At 49.0% G+C, this 21,907-nt stretch overlaps 1 protein-coding gene across 1 annotated transcript in view; it reads right to left on the bottom strand.

The window, feature by feature from the left end:
• Positions 1-5,900: 5,900 nt before the first annotated feature.
• Positions 5,901-21,907, bottom strand: part of TGFB1I1 (transforming growth factor beta 1 induced transcript 1) — a 28,488-nt gene continuing 12,481 nt past the window's right edge. Inside the window, exons 4-14 of the mRNA XM_048516740.1 lie at positions 21,516-21,670; positions 18,620-18,699; positions 17,354-17,496; positions 15,593-15,689; positions 14,274-14,367; positions 13,127-13,408; positions 12,801-13,029; positions 10,793-11,214; positions 9,444-9,525; positions 8,352-8,500; positions 5,901-7,291 (exon numbers count right to left, since the gene is read on the bottom strand). Coding sequence (XP_048372697.1) covers positions 7,025-7,291; positions 8,352-8,500; positions 9,444-9,525; positions 10,793-11,214; positions 12,801-13,029; positions 13,127-13,408; positions 14,274-14,367; positions 15,593-15,689; positions 17,354-17,496; positions 18,620-18,699; positions 21,516-21,670 — 2,000 coding nt within the window. The 3' untranslated portion in view covers positions 5,901-7,024. The remainder of the gene's footprint in view (positions 7,292-8,351; positions 8,501-9,443; positions 9,526-10,792; positions 11,215-12,800; positions 13,030-13,126; positions 13,409-14,273; positions 14,368-15,592; positions 15,690-17,353; positions 17,497-18,619; positions 18,700-21,515; positions 21,671-21,907) is intronic.

Genomic DNA, 21,907 nt, shown 5'->3' with positions numbered 1-21,907 from the left:
TCCACACTTCTACATTCCTGCTGGGTGGCCTTGGGCTAGTCACAGTTCTCTCAGGACTGTCTCAGCCCCACCCACCTCACAAGGTGTCTGTTGTGGGGAGAGGAAGGGAAAGGAGCTTGTAAGCCCCCTTGAGTGTCCTTACAGGAGAAAAAGGTGGGGTATAAATCCAAACAATAAGAACAACAAAACTCCTCCTCCTTAACTTACAGGCCAATTGAGCATTGCATTCTGTGACATACATTCCCTTACATTCCCTTAGGATCAGCAGTGGCGCAGGAGGTTAAGAGCTCGTGTATCTAATCTGGAGGAACCGGGTTTGATTCCCAGCTCTGCTGCCTGAGCTGTGGAGGCTTATCTGGGGAATTCAGATTAGCCTGTATACTCCCACACATGCCAGCTGGGTGACCTTGGGCTAGTCACAGCTTCTCGGAGCTCTCTCAGCCCCACCCACCTCACAGGGTGTTTGTTGTGAGGGGGGAAGGGCAAGGAGATTGTAAGCCCCTTTGAGTCTCCTGCAGGAGAGAAAGGGGGGATATAAATCCAAACTCTTCTTACTAGAAGGTGCATAAGTTGATAAGCATGCAAATAGGTCTGAGATGGTTGGGGACTGAAAAAAACTAGGTGCTAGTATCCTACAGGTATTCTGCCTTTTGAAAAGATCATCACTGTACCATTCCTAGGAGGATATGGGGTGGCACTTCAAATTAAAGCTTAAAAGTTCCCATTTCACTCTCTTTTTTAGAGAATGCCTCTTTTTTTCTACACCAGCAAATCAGTTCAGGTAAAAGACTTTCAGAAATGGGGGTAGTGAGTATATAAAATGCTTTACTGAAGGGCAGCAGAGAGAAACCCTAAAAGAAACCAGTGTTTTAAAAGTCCTAGTTGAACTAATCTTCCCTTTCTGGCTTGATTTAAGGTTTTTGAGAGTTACGGGAATAGTCATATACCAATCTGCTTTGATTTAACACGGTAGTGTGAAATATCATTTCTCTGTATTCAGGAGCTATTGCTGTCACACACACGAAAATTTCCCGGTTTCTATTTTTTTTTAAATGTCAGTTTTGAGTTGGACTTAAGAACATAAGAACATAAGAACAAGCCAGCTGGATCAGACCAGAGTCCATCTAGTCCAGCTCTCTGCTACTCGCAGTGGCCCACCAGGTGCCTTGGGGAGCTCACGTGCAGGAGGTGAAAGCAATGGCCTGCTGCGGCTGTTGCTCCCGATCACCTGGTCTGTTGAGGCATTTGCAATCTGAGATCAAAGAGGATCAAGATTGGTAGCCATAAATCGACTTCTCCTCCATCAATCTGTCCAAGCCCTTTTTAAAGCTATCCAGGTTAGTGGCCATCACCACCTCCTGTGGCAGCATATTCCAAACACCAATCACACGTTGCGTGAAGAAGTGTTTCCTTTTATTAGTCCTAATTCTTCCCCCCAGCATTTTCAGTGTAGGCCCCCTGGACTTGATTTCCAAAATGGCTTTACAGTCAGCTGCTATGTTTTAAAAAAACCCAGCAGATTATTTAAAGTCTCAAGTAGTATGTTTTGACTTTCATCATCTCTTTTCTTGGTCAACTTCATCTGCAAAGTCTTTTTCTCTGAGGTTTCTCTGCGGTTTCTTCCGGGCTTGCAAGAGTCTGTTGCTATATTTAATATGACCACCTTGCACAGATACTGAGGCTTAAGACCAGCACTACATATTTGATGTCCACTTAACTTCCTGTTTGCAGGGCTGGAGTTTGGAGAAGGTGGTTTCACTCTTCTGGGGGTATTTCAGAGCAGTCCAAGAGTGCCTTAGGTGCTGTGATGAGAGCTGAGAGGTTGCAGAGAAAGAGGTGTGTGTCTGTGTGTGTCTGTGTCTGTGTCTGTGTGTGTCTGTGTGTCTGTGTGTGTGTGTTGGCAAGGTAGGACTTTTTTCTTCCATACCTAGCCTATGAAGGTGCCTCACAGCTCACTCATCCATAAGTAGCCAGCGTGGTGTAGTGGTTAAGAGCAGGTGCACTCTAATCTGGAGAACCGGGTTTGATTCCCCACTCTTGTTACTTGAGCTGTGGGAGCTTATCTGATGAACCAGATTAGCTTGTGCACGCCAACACATGCCAGCTGGGTGACCTCGGGCTAGCCACAGTTCTTTGGAGTACTCTCACAGGGTGTTTGTTGGGGGGAGAGAGAGGAGACTGTGAGCCCCTTTGAGTCTCCTACGGGAGAGATAGGGCGGGATATAAATCCAAACTTTTCTCCTTTTTCTAATTATGTTTAATGCTGCTGTTCACACAAGAAGGCAAAGGCAAACTACCTCTGTACATCTCTTGTCCTTGAACCCCTATGACAGTGGTGGCGAACCTTTGGCACTCCAGATGTTATGGACTACAATTCCCAATTGGCCATGCTGGCAGGGGCTGATGGGAATTGTAGTCCATAACATCTGGAGTGCCAAAGGTTCGCCACCACTGCCCTATGAGGTAGAACTCCATGGGGTTGCCATGAGTCAGTTGTGACTTTACCTTTTATTGTTTACAAAAACTTGGGTGGCATCTGTCCTGTTGGAAAACACAAGTTCGTGCAGAGGAAAATGCCTCCTCCAAGACAACGCCTAGGGTGACACATCTGTTCCAGCAGCAATATTATTTACACTCAGGTCAACAGGTCCAGGTCTTAGTTCATCAGTATTAGTGACAAAATTTTCATGCACAAAATCTGGGATCTGTACGTTCAGTTGATGCCCAGTCTCCTTCTACGGACCAGTCTAAATTGGGACCTAATATACGCCTTCACACGGACGGAGTCGCCATTGTCCTGTGCATGGGCGGAGTGCTATTCGTAGTGATCGTTGGTGTGTGAGTAGAAATAGCCACCTTCAACCCAGTTGCAACCGTTTCTCTGGAAAGGGAACTTTGTGTCATGAGTTTGTTCCTCTGACACGGGAACCTGCAGGTCACTCAGTTCTGGCAAAAGCGTTAGCAGGGGTTAATGAGAACGCTTTCTTCTCTCCAGGATTATAATATACTGGAGAAACCAGCTGTATCTGTACGCTTAGCCAAGAGCTTTCCCCTTCCCGCTTCTACGGACCATCGGATGGAGAAGATCCTCTTTTCTGCTGTGAAGTGTGGGACCACACAACCTTTTATTTACCACAACCAAAATTTGTCTCTTCTAGACCTGTATGGTCTGCCCTTCGTTCGCCTTCTCGTTACCAAATACACCCATAATAAATATGGATTCCAGTTGTGTGTTCTGTTTCTGTCAAAGATCTGACAGGCAGAAATTCAGCAGGTTCCACTTTGCCTAGAAATGCAGGGATAAGGAAAGCCTTGCTTGTTGTATTTCTGTCTGCCATGCAACTTTCAGAGATATAGGAGCCCAATCTAGAGATGGAAGTTGGGTGGCGAGTTCAGGCGATTTCAGCCAGGAAAAGCCCCTTGCTTGCTAAATGTGATTCGGATTATACAGCCCCTGAAAATCTTGGGCTCCTTCAACTCTGGTCAGGAAGCAGAAGCAAGTCGAATGGTTTTGGAGCTCTCTCAGCCCCACCTACCTCACAGGGTGTTTGTTGTGAGGGGGGGAAGGGTAAGGAGATTGTAAGCCCCTTTGGGTCTCCTACAGGAGAGAAAGGGGGGATATATAACTCCAAACTCTTCTTCTTCTTCTTTATTTGGTCCTTGGGGTGAAAGCAAAGGGGGGATGTTGTGGAAGAGGAACTGGAGAAGGATATGTTGGTGGGGGCGCAAAGAGGCACGGGGGGGGGGGGGGGCGTGTTTCTAGGGTATTCGTGGTGTTTTTCAGAGGTCAGTATAATCCACATGCCTCCCAAGCTTTTTTTGCATGAATTATTACAGTTGAATGTCCAGGAGGTTTGTAGATGTATCTTGCAGTTGAGGAAAATAATTTTATTTAGACTGAGAATACATATAACCCCTGTTGTAAAAATGAGGAAATGGGGGGTTTAATTACCAATAGGTAATCAATAATTAGGAGCCGCTGCTGTGGTACTTCGCAAGTGAATGCTTGCACACCTGCCAACTCACATGGTTAGGGAGTTCGAGCCCCTGTGGGTCAGATATCCCTGGCAGCTGGCTACCTATGGTCAACTCCAGCCAGGCCAGCCATTCCTTGGTCGGTAAATGAGTACCTTAGTACACAGCTAGGGGTAAAAGAATAGCCAGGGAAAGCTAAATGTCAAACTACCCCACAAAAACAGCTTGCCTATGAAATCACTGCTTGCAGAGGTACCCCAGCGCCGAACATGACTGAAGGGGACACTTTACCTTTACTTTAATAAATAATTGCTCCCGATGAAGATGTCATTAAATATTGGTAATGTGAAAGAGCCATCTTTTCATTTGAGTGCCGCTAAACTGTTAGGCAGCAGAATCTTCATGACTTAAATACGTTCTCAGAAACAAGGACCCACAAGGTGTAAGGGAGAAATGCCTATTCAGTTTTTCAATCTTTTAACGTTGACCTCTGTCCCACTATTACTTATTTCTAATTGTGTTGAGGGATGCAGCTATATACAGCTCTCCTTTGCGTTGAAGTTAGATCCCGGTATGTGCTGTCATGTGCACCATTTTTTAAAAAATTAAAAAGTAAGGTGTGCAAAATAAATGTATCTGCCAGAAAGAGGGTGGAATGGTGTAATACCCACACCGTGGGTTAGTAATTCTGAATCCACAATCCCCCATCATTATAATGGTCCCCTATGCGAATCCCTATGGGTATCTTTCTAATCGGCGTGGGCAAGGGGAAATACAAGGGGTGGGTGGGTCTGCGCTTGTAATTCACGACTTTGGCCACCAGGTACGCAGCTGCTGCCCTCCGGTGGCCAAAGTCATGAATTACAAGCGCCGACCCCCCCTTGTGTTCCCCCTTTCCCACGCCGATTATGATGATTCCCATCCACCGTTATAACGATCCCCCATGGGAATCCCTATGGGAACGTGACCAGTGGTAGGATTCAAATAATTTAACAACCGGTTCGGAAAGGACTCAGTTTGTGAGATTAAAACCGTTCTCTGAACTAGGCAAAAAGTTAGCTACTGGTTCTATCAAATAGATGCGAATAGGCTGCATCTCACCACTGTTTACATCCCCCTACCTCTTCAATAATATGAAGAATGATTATAAGGATAACTATAACCCTAAATATACAAGAGGGTAAAAGCTAGAAGATGGTTCATACCATGCCAGCCTTCCCACATTCCTAATATATGCTAACACCCCTAACTAAATCTCAGTGTTTTTTGTAACACCTCATAGTGTGTCTTGAGTAGACTGCCAACTTTCATGTCATTCTAAATAATCCTTTGTCGGAGGAAAATGGGCGCACTTTCCAATATTGTGCAAACAGCAACATTGCAGTAACACTTAAAAATAAAACCCAATGTTGCAATTTCATGGGGATCGCGGGCTGAATAAAATCCAGTAGTAAAAATGTTGACGTAGAAGTTGGATTCTTCATGGTGCCAGCTACGTTCTGGGAGATGGCAACTTTAGCTATTGAACAGTGGTGGTGGATCCTTATACCTGATAGCGTGACTGGCCATCAGCCCCTGCCAGCATGGCCAATTGACCATGCTGGCAGGGGCTGATGGGAATTGTAGTCCGTAACATCTGGAGTGCCAAAGGTTCGCCACCATGGGCATAGAACCACCGCCTGGGGCGGAAGTCTGCTCTGCCGCGATGCCAGGACCATAAAGCACCGATTTTACATCTCATCATGCAGCCTGGATCTCCAAACTGGGTAAGGAACCAACTTCTGTTTCGCTGATTTTCACTTGGATGGAAGACGACAGCATCTGTCCACAGAAAAATGATTCCTCGAACAGAGACTTGACTACCTCCCCCGTTTTTATTCTCTCAGTGGAGGCTACCCTATACAGCAATATAATACCTGGACAGATTTCTCTTTCTTATATGTGAATTTTATTATATAATGTACAGCAGTGACGGGGTAGAAGGTTAGTGTAGAACTCTGGTGGCAGGAATAAGAGCAGAGACATCGGGCTCCGTTGGGACACAGAAACATAAACGCTGTTGTTTTTGCTTTGGTTGACAGTGGGCCTGCAGGGTAAGCAATTATCCTGCATCCTCTCCCCACCACAAATTAAAAACAAAACCCAGACGCTGTTCCGCGGCATGCAATCCAGCGCTTGTTCAACCACAGCCTATGAGGGGGAAATACGTTACGCCGTGTTCCTCGACACCAGCCGGCCTTCCAGCTCACATCTCCGCTCTCAACTGGTCCCTTAGGAGCTATGACGGAAGAAAGTCTTTGCACAGGTTCCCCAAACTACTCACACAACCAGGATCCAAGATGTTTCCACAGAAACCCACTCTGAATCTCGGCAAAAAATGGTGAGGGAAGTTATCTCTCCCCTGCCTGCCTCCCCTTTGAATGCTTGTTATTGTAAGGACAGTAAGTGCTTTAAGAGGGTTTTAGCAAATTATTGGGGTGAAAATTGTAAGGTAAGGTGTAAGGGAGTGAAGTTTTCTGCCAATTCCACCCTGAATGGCTTTCTGACTTCTGGGGCAGGCGCTGCCAATGGGCGGGGGGAGTGGCTCAGGTATGCCCCATTCCATGCTATTGCGTAGAATCATGGGAAGGTGTGGCTCCTTTAAGTCCCTGCCTCCTACCTGGATGACATCACCAGCTGGTTGTGGGGGTGTGGCTTAAGGCACTGCCTCCTGTCAGAAATGATGGCTTTGTGGAGGTGTGGCTTAAAGCAGCGTGTGATGGGGCGGGGCTGTCGTGACCAGGGAATAGCTCCTGAGTAGAGTGGGAGGCACGGATGAAATCCTGCTTCTCACCTTGTTTGGTTTTGCGCGTGGCTCTATCTAGAGGCGTGGCTTTGGCAATGGTGCGGTGGCTCCGACGGCACGGGGTGGAGCCCATAAGGCACAGGCCCCTCCCACAAATGGAAGGGGCGCGGCTTAAATCAAAGGCTGAGATCTGTGGGCCCTCCCCTCCCTCCCACGTTGGAAGTGGGCATGGTTTGGCCGTGGCAGGGCTGAGGCACCCCCGTGTCACCCAAACAGCTTGATGAAACAAGGGTGGCAATAGGGCTTGTCGTTCTGCTCTTTGAAGGTGCCTTTGTTGAGCTGCTTGAGGCAGAAGGCACAGACGAAGTGCTCCGGGTGGAACTTGCGCGCCATGGCCGTGATGCAGCGGCCGGTGATGGGTTTCTCGCAGCCCGAACAGAGCGAGCCTCGCTGCTTGTGATAGTGGATTTCGCAGAAGGGGCGGCCACCATGCTCGAAGAAACTCCCGTTCACAAAGGGTGTGTAGCATTCCTGGAGAGGGGAGAAGAAGAGACATTTAAGGAAACAAGAAACAGGCATAGCTGGCTGCAGACCAACATGTTCTTTGCACGGCAGCAGTGTGTCCTGAAAGTCACACCAAATTGCTGAGCCTCATGTTTTCAAGTGTCTTTCCCACACCTCGAGTCTTTCCCCATCCTGCCTTCTGTTCTAGCTCCGTGCTTTTGTAACCTCTATCTGTGGGTTCTGTGGGGCAGAACTTGGAATGAGTTTGCAACAACAAATTAAAAAAACAAACAAAATGGTTTACTTTCTTAACATATAACATCAAACATCAACATTTAACATCACACTTCAAGGTCCTGTTCATTTCAAGTCCTTATGTTTACAGTCTTCTGATAATGCCAAGTCCAATTCTTCTTTGCAAGTGGGTTGGCTCCTGAAGACCCCAAGGGCTTGGTGAACAGGATTCAACATGATGAAGGTTTTCAGGAGAACTCTCACCCATTACAACCACAAAAACCCTTAACAAGGTGTTAAGGGCTTAGACAAATCAAGGTCCGAGTCTGGTAGCCTTGTCTCCTCCAAACTACATGAGCTCTGCAGCCTTCTGCTGCTTTGAGTCTCCATCCCAAATCAAGGTCCGAGTCTGGTAGCCTTGTCTCCTCCAAACTACATGAGCTCTACAGCCTTCTGCTGCTTTGAGTCTCCACCCCTTTCTGGGTCAACCCATTCTGAGCATGGGGGTTACACTTTCTTGCAACTTATCAGTCCTGAAAAGGGTTCTTAACTTACTATAGTTTGAAGCCGCTAAGAGGCCCCTTCCGCACATGCAGAATAATGCACCTTCAGTCCACTTTCAAGGCACTTTGCAGCTGGATTTTACTGTGCGGAATAGCAAAATCCACTTGCAAACAATTGTGAAAGTGGATTGAATGTGCATTATTCTGCATGTGTGGAAGGGGCCTGAGTCCATCAAGTTTTTGGTACTCACATACTTAGGGGAAGTTTCCTTTCTACGTCACTGGAAAGCATCCACACGGGATTGCCAAAATGTCACACAAACGGTGCGCCAGCACACAAGGACACTCACCCTGCAGACAAAACATTCTGGATGCCACAAGGCATTTAGAGCAGAGATGTAGTTCTCCAAGATGGCCTGGCTGCACCCCTGACAGCGGGTGGAAAAGAGCTCGTAGAAGTCTTGGCGGCAGTACTGCTTCCCGTCCTTCTCGTGAAAACCTGCAGGGGGCGACACATGGTGACCCGGAGGAGGATCAGCTGAATATATAGGGTGGGTGGCGCCCCCTAGGGGTGATCTGTCATGGGGATGGGATGAGGTTGGCCAGTCTGGGGAGGGGGGGTCCTAATTACGGCAATGCTGCAATGTCAACTTGTGGTTGTGTGAAAGCGACATTGCAGGCCACTCGGACACTCTAGCAATCCTCCCAATCTCTATGGTTTCATGCAAAAGTGGCCTGGCGGCGTGGGATATCGCTCCCAGTCGTGCAATTGGAAGATACATCATGACACCCAGCCCTTAAAAGATCCTGTGGAGGGGCTATAAGGCAACGCATAAAAGTCAGAGAAGATAAAATGAAAGTCACTAGACTTGTGAACACGTACACAAAACAGGGCCTGGATTTCTCCTGCAGTTACAACTGACCTCCAGACTACAAAAGATCAGTTCCAAGGAGGAAATGAGGGTGGACTCTATGGTACACCATGGAGTCAAGGAGAAATGGAAGTCCTAGAGCAGGGGTAGGGAACCTGCGGCTCTCCAGATGTTCAGGAACTAGGGGCTGATGGGAACTAGGGGCTGATGGGAATTGTAGTTCCTGAACATCTGGAGAGCCGCAGGTTCCCTACCCCTGTCCTAGGAGCAGGGTAGGGAACCTGCGGCTCTCCAGATGTTCAGGAACTAGGGGCTGATGGGAACTAGGGGCTGATGGGAATTGTAGTTCCTGAACATCTGGAGAGCCGCAGGTTCCCTACCCCTGTCCTAGAGTATCAAACCCCCACTGAGCTCTCTCCCTTCCCCAGGCACCTCTTCCAAACCTCCAGAAATCTTCCAAGCAACCTTATGAACACAATATTACCCAAATGTTATCATGACCTGTTTGAATGACCTGCCTGAACGCACCCACCCTCCCAGATGCCGTGCCAGGCCCACCTCCATACTCACCTTCTTCCCCAAATGGCTGCCCACACTTCACGCAGCAGAAGTGTTCCGGGTGCCAGTTCTTATCCAGCGCGGTCACCATTTTCTGAATGGGGCAGAAGGGAGGAAGGGAGGGAGACACGACCAAATCAAATTAGGAAGCCGTAACCTGCCAGTGATGTCTCTTCAGCTCTCCATGTTACAGCCAGAGGTGGGATCCAGCAGGTTCTCACCAGTTCCCGAGAGTGGGTGACTAATCATTTGTGTGTGCCGAGAGGGGGTTACTAATTGGGTCTGCTTTTCCATTAGAAATTCCATTAGGTCCAAAAATCATAAAGTCCTGTTGTTTCCTGTGTGGCTGGTTAGCGAAGGTAGAAAACGGGATCATTCTCCCTGTTGGGCTGTTTTAAAAACATGTTTTAGAAATATGGTAAAGTTCCTTGTTTAAGGAAAGTATCCTTCTTTTGATTTCTAGAAACAAAATTAAGTATTTGAAAGTATTACATATTTGACAGGCAGTCAATTAGAGGAGAAGTAGTTGTTTCTGTTGGCAGTAGACGATAGGACTTGCTATAATGAGTTTAAATTGTGGACAGAAAAATACCAGCTGGAAATTAGGAACTTTTTTTTACAGTAAGAGTTTATTACAGTAACTGAAAAATTATTAATGCCCCACCCTCGGAATGCCCGGCCACGCCCCCGTCGTGCCCCGTCCAGCCCCATTGGCGCTACGCCACTGTTTGAATCCCACCACCATGGGAACCTGTTACTAAAATTTTTGGATCCCACCACTGGTTACAGCACTGCATTTCCAAGGCCCGCCACCCTCAACCCAGCCCGAGCGCACTCCCTGAACAATCTCCCTGAGATTAGAGCAGTGCAAAATGTCTAGTGCAGGGGTTTCCAACTCTGGGGCTTCAGATGTTCACAGACTACAATTCTCATCAGCCCCTGCTGGGATGGCTGATGGGAATCGTAGTCCATGAACATCTGAAGCCCCAGAGTTGGACACTCCTGGTCTAGTCTCTTCTTCTGCTGCTGCTTGTGAGGGCAAAGGAGAATGGACCATCACACTGCCCCAATCTCAGCCAGGGAAACCCACCCCATTGCCCGAACTCCTGTGACATCCAAAATAATCTTTGCACACCACAACAATTGAAGTCCTCAATGCTGGCTTCAACCGGATTCCTCTATCACAGTTCCCAATCCTGCAGATAATATCTAAGGCTGCTCTCCTCCATCACTCATTCCATTTGCAACCTCTCACGAGAATCTTATTACGCACATTCAACTAGTTCAAAATAAACATTTCCAAAAGTTGTGTGGGGTGCAACAGAGAGGAAGGATTTAAAAGGGGAGCTGGGGCAACTCACATCCAGGATGGGCTCATTGCAGAGGCCGCAGCGGGGAGAGAAGAGCTGGAAGTAGTCCCTCTCGCAGTAAGGGGCACCATCTTTCTCAAAGAAGTTGCTGCCTCCCATTTCTTTCTGGCAGTGCGTGCAGACAAAATGTTCCGGGTGCCATGTGCTTCCCAGGGCCGTTACCACCTTGGCAAAGAGGGAAGACACACCAGATAGCCAAATAATAATAATAAAAAGGATGCATTTAACCGTCAGGTTGAGGAAGAGGAAACAAAATGGATGCCCGCCTTCCGGAAGTTTCGCTGCTCCTCTCGTCCCTTTCTCTAGGCTTGGAATCTCCTTGCTTTGTCTCCAAGGCTCAGCCTGGATTATATTGCACCCCATGTCGTGTTTACCTCCCAGAAACCTCACGGGCCGAAGCAAACAGAGCGATTACACCCTCACCTAACGTCACCTTGACAGGTTCACCATCCCAAGTGTGTTGGGATACATACGTACCTCAGGCTGTCACAACCAAAACGAAGCACCACACTGTCTCTCGTGTGTCCCATGTGTATTGTGTAAGGGAATTGTGATCCACAGAAGAAACAGAAGGGGTACAAGTAGAGGTGGGATCCAGCAGGTTCTCACAGGTTCCCGAGAGTAGGTTACTAATTATTTGTGTGTGCCGAGAGGGGGTTACTAATTGGTGGTTTTGCCACGTGATTTTTGCCTTAGTTGCGCCCCTCCTCTCAGCAGTAGCGCGCAGAACTTGAAGCAGTCTAGCAGGAGGTGCGCCAGCGTGCGTGGCAGCCTGTGCCTGCGTGCATTCGTTTCCCGCCCAAGGACCAGCGCAGCGGCTGCGTTCTTGCCACAGCCTCGCCCAGGAATGCCCCGCCCCCGGAATGCCCGGCCACGCCCCTGTCGTGCCCCGCCCAGCCCCATTGGCGCTACGCCACAGTTTGAATCCCACCACCATGGGAACCTGTTACTAAAATTTTTGGATCCCACCACTGACCCCATGTTATGTTTACCTCCCAGAAACCTCATGGGCCAAAGCAAACAGAGCGATTACACCCTCACCTAACATCATCTTGCCAGGTTCACCATCCCAAGTGTGTTGGGATACTTACGTACCTCAGGCTATCACAACCAAAACGAAGCACCACACTGTCTCTCGTGTGTCCCATGTGTATTGTGTAAGGGAATTGTGATCCACAGAAGAAACAGAAGGGGTACAAGGCTCTGCGGCTCAGCTGCATACTCCTGAGAGGGTCTCACGGCAGCAGGGAATGGGGAACAGATGTGAGACAACAAGGGCAGGGGCCCCATTGGGAGACGAGGCTGGGAGAAGGGTCCCTTCCAGGGCCATTTTTGTCTCACAGTCCACCCTCATCAGGGCTGAGCAAGAAACAGCTCCACCCCCCCGGGCACAGAGCCCCCCTTTCACCTCCATCACTTCATAAGAACATAAGAACTAGCCTGCTGGATCAGACCAGAGTCCATCTAGTCCAGCATTCTGCTACTCGCAGTGGCCCACCAGGTGCCTTTGGGAGCTCACATGCAGAATGTGAAAGCAACGGCCTTCTGCTGCTGCTGCTCCGGAGCACCTGGTCTGTTGAGGCATTTACAACCTCAGATCAAGGAGGATCAAGATTGGTAGCCAGAGATCGACTTCTCCTCCATCAATCTGTCCAAGCCCTTTTTAAAGCTATCCAGGTTAGTGGCCATCACCACCTCCTGTGGCAGGATATTCCAAACACCAATCACGTTGCGTGAAGAAGTGTTTCCTTTTATTAGTCCTAATTCTTCCCCCCAGCATTTTCAATGGATGCCCCCTGGTTCTAGTATTGTGAGACTTCCATTGGAGCCACTTCCAATGACACTCCGACAGGGCAAGATGGCAGCCCAAGTTGAGGGAAAAGGCCGCGGAGCCTGCAAGAGTGTCTTCCCTCCTCAGCCACATGGAGCCTCCAGAACGGGTCAGGGGTCTCCGGTGAGGAAGAAGAATCATCCCTCGGAGCACCCAGCCCTCCCTGACCTCTTTGGGGATACAGAGGGTTCAACTGTGTGGTTGGACCTCCAGTGATCCCTTCAGTTTTGCCCAGGATCCCAGAATTGCTAAGACAGCCCCATCCATGGACAGAAGGATCCGGGGGCCGGGTGGAGTTGGCAGTTTTGGCAGGTCCAGCTGCGCCCAGGAAAGGCCGGCGCCTTCTGGAAGGTTTCCATGGCCAGGGGAAGCAGCTTGCTCGCTCCCTGGGAGGATTCTGCAGCGGTCAAAAATAGCCACCAGCTTCCACGGGCCATTTGCAGCCCACCTTCACCTCTATCTCTCTCCCATTTCTTTATTCTCTATCCGCCGGCCTCTTGCAGAAAGCCGGGGAATCTCCACTCCTGCCTCAAGGACATCGGCTTCTGGCAAGATGCGCACAGCCCCTTGGCCGTGGTGGAGATCCCCTGGCGGCTGAGGTCGGACTCCAGCATGACAAGCATGCTGTCCAGGTTCCCGCTGGGCTGGGCCGGGGACGTCTGCGTGGGTGAGACGGGGGTGCTGGGGCAGACAGACGACACCACCGGCAGTTGCGCGGAGGACACCCGGGCGGGAGCAGGGGGCGGAGACACTGCGGGCGGAGCGGCTGCAGGGAGCTGGAAGGTAAGAGGCCTCAAGTCAAACATGGCAAAGAGTGAAGAATAGTGAGGAGGAGGAGGAAGAGGAGGAAGAGGAGGTGGAGGAGGAGGAAGAGGAGGAGGAGAAAGAGGAGGAAGAGGAGGAGGAGGTGGAGGAGGAAGAGGAAGAGGAGGAGGAAGAGGAGGAAGAGGAGGAGGAGGTGGAGGAGGAAGAGGAAGAGGAGGAGGAAGAGGAGGAGGTGGAGGAGGAGGAGGTGGAGGAGGAGGAGGAGGAGGAGGAGGAGGTGGAGGAAGAGGAAGAGGAGGAGGTGGAGGAGGAGGAGGTGGAGGAGGAGGAGGTGGAGGAGGAAGAGGAAGAGGAGGAGGAAGAGGAGGAAGAGGAGGAGGAGGAGGTGGAGGAGGAGGAGGTGGAGGAGGAAGAGGAGGAGGAGGTGGAGGAAGAGGAAGAGGAGGAGGTGGAGGAGGAGGAGGTGGAGGAGGAGGAGGTGGAAGAGGAAGAGGAAGAGGAGGAGGTGGAGGAGGAGGAGGAGGAGGAGGAGGAGGAGGAGGAAGAGGAGGAGGAGGTGGAGGAAGAGGAGGGAGAGGAGGAGGAGGAAGAGAAGAGGAGGAGGAAGAGGGGGAAGAGGAGGAGGAGGAGGTGGAGGAGGAAGAGGAAGAGGAGGAGGAGGAGGAAGAGGAGGTGGAGGAGGAAGAGGAGGAAGAGAAGGAAGAGGAAGAAGAGGAGGAGGAGGAAGAGGAGGAGGAGGAGGTGGAAGAGGAAGAGGAAGAGGAGGAGGTGGTGGAGGAGGAAGAGGAGGTGGTGGAGGAGGAGGAGGAAGAGGAGGAGGAGGAGGTGGTGGAGGAGGAAGAGGAGGAGGAGGTGGAGGAGTTGCTCTGGACTCACGTTGCTCTGGACCCGGAAATCTGACAAAGAGGCCATCAGCTTGTCCAGCTCCAGGGTAGCTGATGTCGCAGATGGTTTTGCAGGAACTCCAGACCTGATTAAAAAGATCCCACCACGAGGGCGGGGAAGGCCCACACAGGCCAGGAAATGGCCGACCCCACATGAGACACAGGAAGGAAAATTCATAGGCACAACAGAACGTGGCGCCCGGGGCAAGCCCTGAAATGGAGCTCTCCCCAAATCTGACAGGTCTTTCCCGTTTTGCGACCAGTTCTCCAATGGCCACGTCTACTATTGCTTTCAGTCGGGGGCAACCAGCTCTCTGGAGGGTTTATCTAACAGCCGTTAAGAAGTATTGGTTGACCTGGCATTTGTGGAGGTCAGGTCTACCCCTTCCTTTTAATCAAAAGTGGACAGGCTCTCCAGAGGGCTTGTCTACCTGCCTTTAAAAAGAATTGGTAGACCTGGCCTCCATCTACCCATTGCTTCTTAATGGCAAGTAGACCATCCCTCCAAGTGGCAGCGGCTTTCTGCTTTGCAAAAGGGGCAACCTGGACACCGACCACAGAGACCACAGATCCCACACCGGAATGAAGGAAACACACCAACCACGCTGACTTGATCCCAGACACACATGGACGGAGTGTTTCCACACAGAGGAATCCACACAAAACAAGCAACCGACAGGACTTGAGAACTGACCCCAGACACTTAGTCTTAAAACAGACAGGACACGAGGAATGGAGATGCTTTTTGCCCTCCAGTGTTCTCTCTGGCAGATATTTACATATTCCCCACCCTGAGAGATTGTGTCCACGTGGGGCTGGGACTCCTGACTCCTGATTCGTTAACTCACACCCTTCTAGAATACCAATTATTTGACGAGACCCACAATACATTTCTCTCAGCCTTATTACAGAGAAAATCCTCCTCTAATAATGTTAAAAAAACAAACAAACAGTTTTTATTGTCAGGATCTTATAAGGAGATTTCTATTCTAGGAACTGAGTTTTTATTAACATTGTTAACCTCAGATAAATGGGGTTTTTATTATCTATATTCCATGTACTATCTGATTATGTACTATTTTAATTGGTTTAATTATTTATCTGTGTCCTATTTTAATGATTCGAATCAGTATTTTTATTATATGGAATATTATAATTGGATGTTATTTATGGTGATTTCTTTTGTTGTTTATTGTAAATGTTGCATTAATCTCTGCGGGTCTGAATTTATGCCTAATTAAGGTTACAGTGACAGCCGCTTTGGGGGCAAGTACTTTTTCTAACCTTAATCTCCAATGATCACACGCTTACCGAGATACAGAACTGCCATCTGAAGAATCTTCCGACTTGTCTTTGCCCTTCTCCCCGCTGGGACTTTTGCTGGTCGGAAACTGGGACATTATTTCATCTGTGGGGTGTAGAAAGGAAGGTCGTCAGGGAAGAGGAGGAACAGATAGAATGGGGTCCAGAGGAGGGCAACCAAAATGGTCCAAGCTCTGGAATCCATGCCTTACGAGGAGAGACTTAGGGAGCTGGGGATGTTTAGTTTGGTGAAGCGAAGGTTAAGAGGTGACATGATAGCCAGGTTTAGATATTTGAAGGGATGTCATGTTGGTGAGGGAGCAAGCTTGTTTTCTGCTGCTCCAGAGACTAGGACCAGGAGTCATGGGTTCAAGGTAAAGGAAAAGAGATTCCACCTAAACATCAGGAAAAACTCCTTGACAGGAAGGGCTGTTCGACAGTGGAATGCTCTTCCTTGGTGAGTGGTGGAGTCTCCTTCTTTGGAGGTTTTTAAAGAGAGGCTGGATGGCCATCTGTCAGGAGTGCTTTGATTGTGTGTTCCTGCATTGCAGGGGGTTGGACGGATGGCCCTTTGGGGTCTCTTCCAACTCTATGATTCTATGATTTCTCCCTCGTGTGGTTTCAGATCCTCACCAGCAGGGGGAAGCAGAGTGCCATTCCGACAACACTCTGAATTTATACAATCGTGTCAAAGAACTGGAAAGAACGCTTTCCCCCAATTTAGGACTGCCAGACCCCAGCTTGGAGTTTCTGCCTATGCAGCTGCAGATCTGAGCCAAGAACTCCCTAGTTTTGGAAGTGGTAAGCAACGAAGGAAAGAAATGAGGGGTGTGAGCGGAAGCCGTAAATAGCCATGGGAACGGCCCAACATAAACAGCAAACAAACCCTACTACAGCCCCCCACCAAATAGGACTCCTGATTAGCGAAATAACTCCAATCCTACTGCCCCACACCCCTGGCTGATATTTAGCGGTTAAAAAGAAAAAGATTCATTCGAAGGATCTTGAAGGAAGAGGAAAAGAGCATATGGAAAGTTAGCAAAATGGACAATACACGGAGGGGATGGAAGGGATCAATTGAAAAGTACCTCCCAGGCTAGCTGTCAATCTTTATTTCATGCATTTTAATTAATTGATCTATTTGACAGTGGCCAGCCAGGTGCTCCTAAAAAAAACTCAAAAGCAGGCATAGTAGTGGAAAGTCACAGTTATACATGGAATTTGCCCAGTGGTATTCAATGGAATGGTGCACCTCTACCTGGAGGCTATATTGGAGTGAGCAGCAGTGGCGCAGGAGGTTAAGAGCTCGTGTATCTAATCTGGAGGAAAGTGGAGGTGGATCTGGGGAATGGATTAGTACATTTGAGCACACGCCAGCTGGGTGACCTTGGGCTAGTCACAGCTTCTCAGAGCTCTCTCAGCCCCACCTACCTCTAATGGAAGTTGAAAGGGGGGAAGGGGTGGACATTGTAGATGGAGTGTGGTACAGGAGAGAATGGAGGATATGCCGGAATACTCTTCTTCTTCTTCTTCTTTTCTAGGCTGAGAGTCCTCCCAATAAATCTTTTCTTCCATCAATGTGTCGAATCCTTTTGACAAGCCCCCTAACCGAGCAGCCGTTCCCTATGTCTTGGAGCAGTTAAATTCAACAGCACGGATAGTTTTTAAGGCATGCAGACGAGAAAGGTTCCAGCATTTCATCTCCCCTTTGCAGAAAGGAATTTCCCCACTTGTTACTGCTTCCCCGCCTCTGCCAGTTATCCCCTGTACCTGTGATGTTGAACTGGGTGGCGTTGAGTTCCTGTAGGAGCCGGTCCAGCTCGCAGAGGCCTGCGCCAAGGACTCCGCTGGAGGAGGAGAAGGGCGGCGGACCTCCCTCCTTGGGCTTGGGCGAGCGGGGTTTGCAAACCGTGCTGAAAAAGACAACCCAGAGAGAGAAGTGTTTTCAAAACCTGCAGGGCACCCTGAGCAGGAAGCATTTGGGGTTACGGGGGACGCAGGCTGACCGCTGGTGCCACACCCCGAGGAGAAGGCTGCGGCATCCGTCCACTCTAGGGATGATGGGGAAGGAGACGGAGGGGGAGGCGGGGGGCTGCTATTTATAGGATTCCTCAGCTTAATGGAAGCTCTGGAACCCGGCCAGCTTTGCTGGGCATGGCTCCCAGGGAGGCCACCCTTCTTCATAAGCATCTTTCTTTCCCCCTCCTCCTCCTACAATGCCTCCAGTACCTGAACCCCAAATAAGGCCAGGTCAGGAGCAGTGGCTTCATAGGACATCTCCAACGAAAAGGACCTAGTAATTAGCGAAACCTTGACCTGGGACTCCGGAGAGTTATTGCTAGTCACAGTAGACCATAGGTGTCAAACTCGCAGCCCTCCAGATATTATGGACTACAGTTCCCATCATCCCCTGCCAGCATCATGCTGGCAGGGGATGATGGGATCTGTAGTCCATAACATCTGGAGGGCCGCGAGTTTGACACCTATGCAGTAGACAATACAGAACATGAAAAACCTTGTTCTGGTCTTCTGAAAGATTCCCAATAAGGCAGCTTCATGCTCCAGACCAGAGGTGTATCCTTGCGCAGGCCTTCTACAGGTTCCCTTAGAGTAGCGCCACTAACTTCATTTGTATGTGCCGAGAGGGGATTACTGATTGGTGATTTTGCCATGTGATTTTTGGTCTTTAGTTTTTTCATGCCCCTCCTCTCTCAGGAGCCAGCAGAACTTGGAAGCAGCCCAGCAGGATGTGCACCGGCGCGCATGGCAGCTCCGCGCTTCGGCATGGCATTCGCTTCCCGCCTAGCGACCGGCGCATGGCCAAGCGCCCCAAGCAGCCAGCGTTCTTCTACAGGAAATGCCCTCCGCCTCCCGGAATGCTGCCCGCTGCAACGCCTTCTTTATGAAACGTGGCTCTGAAGCCTGCCCCATTTACGCCACGCCAAGGTTTGGAATCCCACCACCACCGCCGGGAACCTGTTACTAAAATTTTTGGATCCCACCACTGCTCCAGACTCCAAAGACCCCACAGCTTACCTGTAAAGGTGTTCTTTGTCACTTCCACCTTGCAAGGCGGAGGTCGGGATTGGCTCTACGGGCATAGCTGTGGGCCCAGCCTAAGAAGGAGGAAAATGTTTGTATCTCACTCTGCTGGATAGATAAGCTGGCAAATGTTTGTAATATTTTAATATTTTAAATTTTTCCCACGAGGAATTACAAAAAAGAAAGAAGAATTTAAGACAGAAATAAAGAGATAGATGTACGGATCTGCAAAACTATCATACCGAAGAAAAGAAATTTAGTTTTAATTAACAATAACTTAAACACTTAAGGCCTCACATCCTTTTTTTATGACCGCCTATGGCTTCGAATAAGATTTAGCATCATATAACATTGTACATAAGGCTCCCTGCTTTCTCTTTTAATTTGGGGCTCGTCTGTGTTTTTTGTTATATAAGATTAAATAGTCAATTTAGCCATGATAAGATTAATTTCCATCTCGCCTTTGTGTCTGGTCTGTATTTTCTAGGTCAGCCAGCTAGACACAACAATAATTCTTGCTACCCTTCATAAATGCAAAAAAAACCCAATTCTGGATGGGTCCACTGGAAATTTAATTGGCATTTTCAAATAGCATCAAGGCTAAAGAGTTAAAGACAATAGGGGGGTGTTTTGAAATGACAGCATTTGAAAGAGAAATTAATCAGCAGAAACAACATTTAATGGGTAGAATTTACAAAGTATTGTTTCCACTCCCTTACGGAAAACATTGATGTGCAAGATTTGAGTGGTAAGTGCACTAGGGAAGCACCCAATGGAGCTCAGAGAAAACAGGCTCCATTTGTTCACAGCAGCAGGTTGACTGAGGACAGCACTGATTGGCTGGAAACTGTTACATTACTAGCCCATCTATCCTCCATCTTTCCCTCAGCTGCTTTTCAACATTTTTTTGAAAACTGATTCTATGTGAAGTACTAAGCACTGAACAGGGAAGACTTCAGAAAACCCACTTGGGGGTGGGGGATGGCAAAACAAAACACACAATTTGCATTCAATGTGTTGGTTTGTGTCTCCATCTAATGGCTTCTGAACTACCCCGTTTCCCCAAATATAAGACATCCCCTGAAAATAAGACGTAGTAGAGGTTTTTCTAAAGTGCGAAATATAAGGCATCCCTCGAAAGTAAGACGTAGCAAAGTTTTTGTTTGGAAGCAAGCCCGTTTAACATAACATGTAGGAAATACACATCCCCGGAAAAATGGGCACATAGCTAATCTCTTTGGGAGCCAACAATGAATATAGGAACAAGGTTCCTGGTTCTTCACGCAAACACAGTAGCAGAGAAGTTTCCAGGTGCAAAAATGATTCTGTTAGTTTCTTTGAAGTGCCATGGAGTTTCGGGCTGTGTGGCTGTGTTCCAGTAGCATTTTCTCCTGACGTTTCGCCTGCATCTGTGGCTGGCATCTTCAGAGGATCTAAATCCAAATGATCCTCTGAAAATGCCCGCCACAGATGCAGGCAAAACATCAGGAGAAAATGCTAGTGGAATACGACCATACAACCTGGAAACCCCACAACATCCCACTGATTCTGGGAGTCGGGGGAAAGCCTTTGACAATGCTAGTACATTTTTGCAAACCCTTAAATACTGTAGGTTTCATACATGGCTACATGCGGTGGTTTCTAAAACAATGAACCTTTAAAACATGGGCAGTTGCCTTTGATGTGTGGAGGGTGTTCTGAACAGCTTCGTCATCCTCTTCAGCAACGGGTCAACAGCGCATATTTTCTAAAGGGCAACTCCATCCAATTAGACAAGATTGATTAAATTACGGAGATTTGTGGAACACACAATGTAGTCACATTTGCAATTGCGGACAAAGAAGAAAGCCAGATTTATTTCCATCTCTGGAGTGACGTCTGCACATCAGGGAGATTTGCAGCTTACCCGCCCCTCCAGTAGTTGCTGTTTTAAGGTGGAAACCGTCTGCCAATCGCAAGACCGCTACAAACCCTCTGCAAGGGCCTTGCCCACTTTCCTGAAACATGGGGCAGGTAAAATATCGGGGGAACAGTGCTCCGAAGAGCCACAGGTAGCATCTGAGCCCCTGAATATTGCCTCCTTTGGGTGCTGTGTGGTTTCCGGGCTGTATGGCCGTGTTCTAGCACCATTCTCTCCTGACGTTTCGCCTGCATCTGTGGCTGGCATCTTCAGAGGATCTGAAGATTGCCTCCTACTTCTTTAACTGGCTGTTTCTTGAAGAGCAGCAAGACTTGGAGAAATTAAATGTCTGTCACTCCGTTTCCCTGCCTGGAAGGCACTGGAGTTTGCATCCCATTGAAGGGCCAGGTTTTTATTTGTAAAAGTACCGGTAATAAACAAGGAGCCTTTTACCAGATTTATTCTGGTACGAGCATTCAGAGGATAGCGTCCACTTCATGAAACCCATGAGGTGAATTTCCAGTTAGCTGACGTAGTCAGATACACAGAGATATAAACGAATACGTGGGGAGCGGTGACAAATGGTTAAGAAGAAGAAGAAGAGTTTGGATTTATATCCCCCCCTTTCTCTCCTGCAGGAGACTCAAAGAGGCTTACAATCTCCTTGCCCTTCCCCCCCCCCTCACACCCTGTGAGGCAGGTGGGGCTGAGAGAGCTCCGAGAAGCTGTGACTAGCCCAAGGTCACCCAGCTGGCATGTGTGGGAGTGTACAGGCTGAACTGAATTCCCCAGATAAGCCTCCACTGCTCAGGCAGCAGAGCTGGGAATCAAACCCGGTTCCTCCAGATTAGATACACAAGCTCTTAACCTCCTACGCCACCGCTGCTCCTATGTCCCCTTAACCCACCCCACTGTGCCCCCAATTAACCCACTCCACAGAGTTCTCCCCCCCCCCCCGCCCGCCACCGTTCACTGCCTCAATGCTCCTACCTGCTGCTGAGGATTGTAAGGTGGAGGCGGCGGCTTGGGGTCTGAGGTCCCGTCTTGTTTCAGCCCGTTGGGATGAGCTTCTCCAGACTCTGTGAGGAGAACCGGACGTTTGGAGATATGGGAGGTAGTCGTCTCCAGATCTGCCAGCAGCGCGTCTGGTACAGAAAGAGACAAGTCGGGTGAACGGGGGGCACAGAGACGAGGAGGTTGAGGGGCGGTCAGGCCCTGAAGGACCAGGAGAGAAAGAGACCAGGGCACAGGTGAGTCCTGAGAACCCCAAAGACAGAACAGACAGCAGAACGTGAGAACCCCTTTGCCGGATTATACCAAAGGTACATCTACTCCAACATCTTGCTTCCCGTAGTGGCGAAAGAGAAACTCCACGAATGGTC

The sequence above is a fragment of the Sphaerodactylus townsendi genome, linkage group LG15, assembly GCF_021028975.2.
Source record: "Sphaerodactylus townsendi isolate TG3544 linkage group LG15, MPM_Stown_v2.3, whole genome shotgun sequence".
NCBI lineage: Eukaryota > Metazoa > Chordata > Lepidosauria > Squamata > Sphaerodactylidae > Sphaerodactylus > Sphaerodactylus townsendi.
The sequence above is the reverse complement of the archived record's forward strand: the minus strand, read 5'-3'. Positions and strand labels throughout refer to the sequence as shown.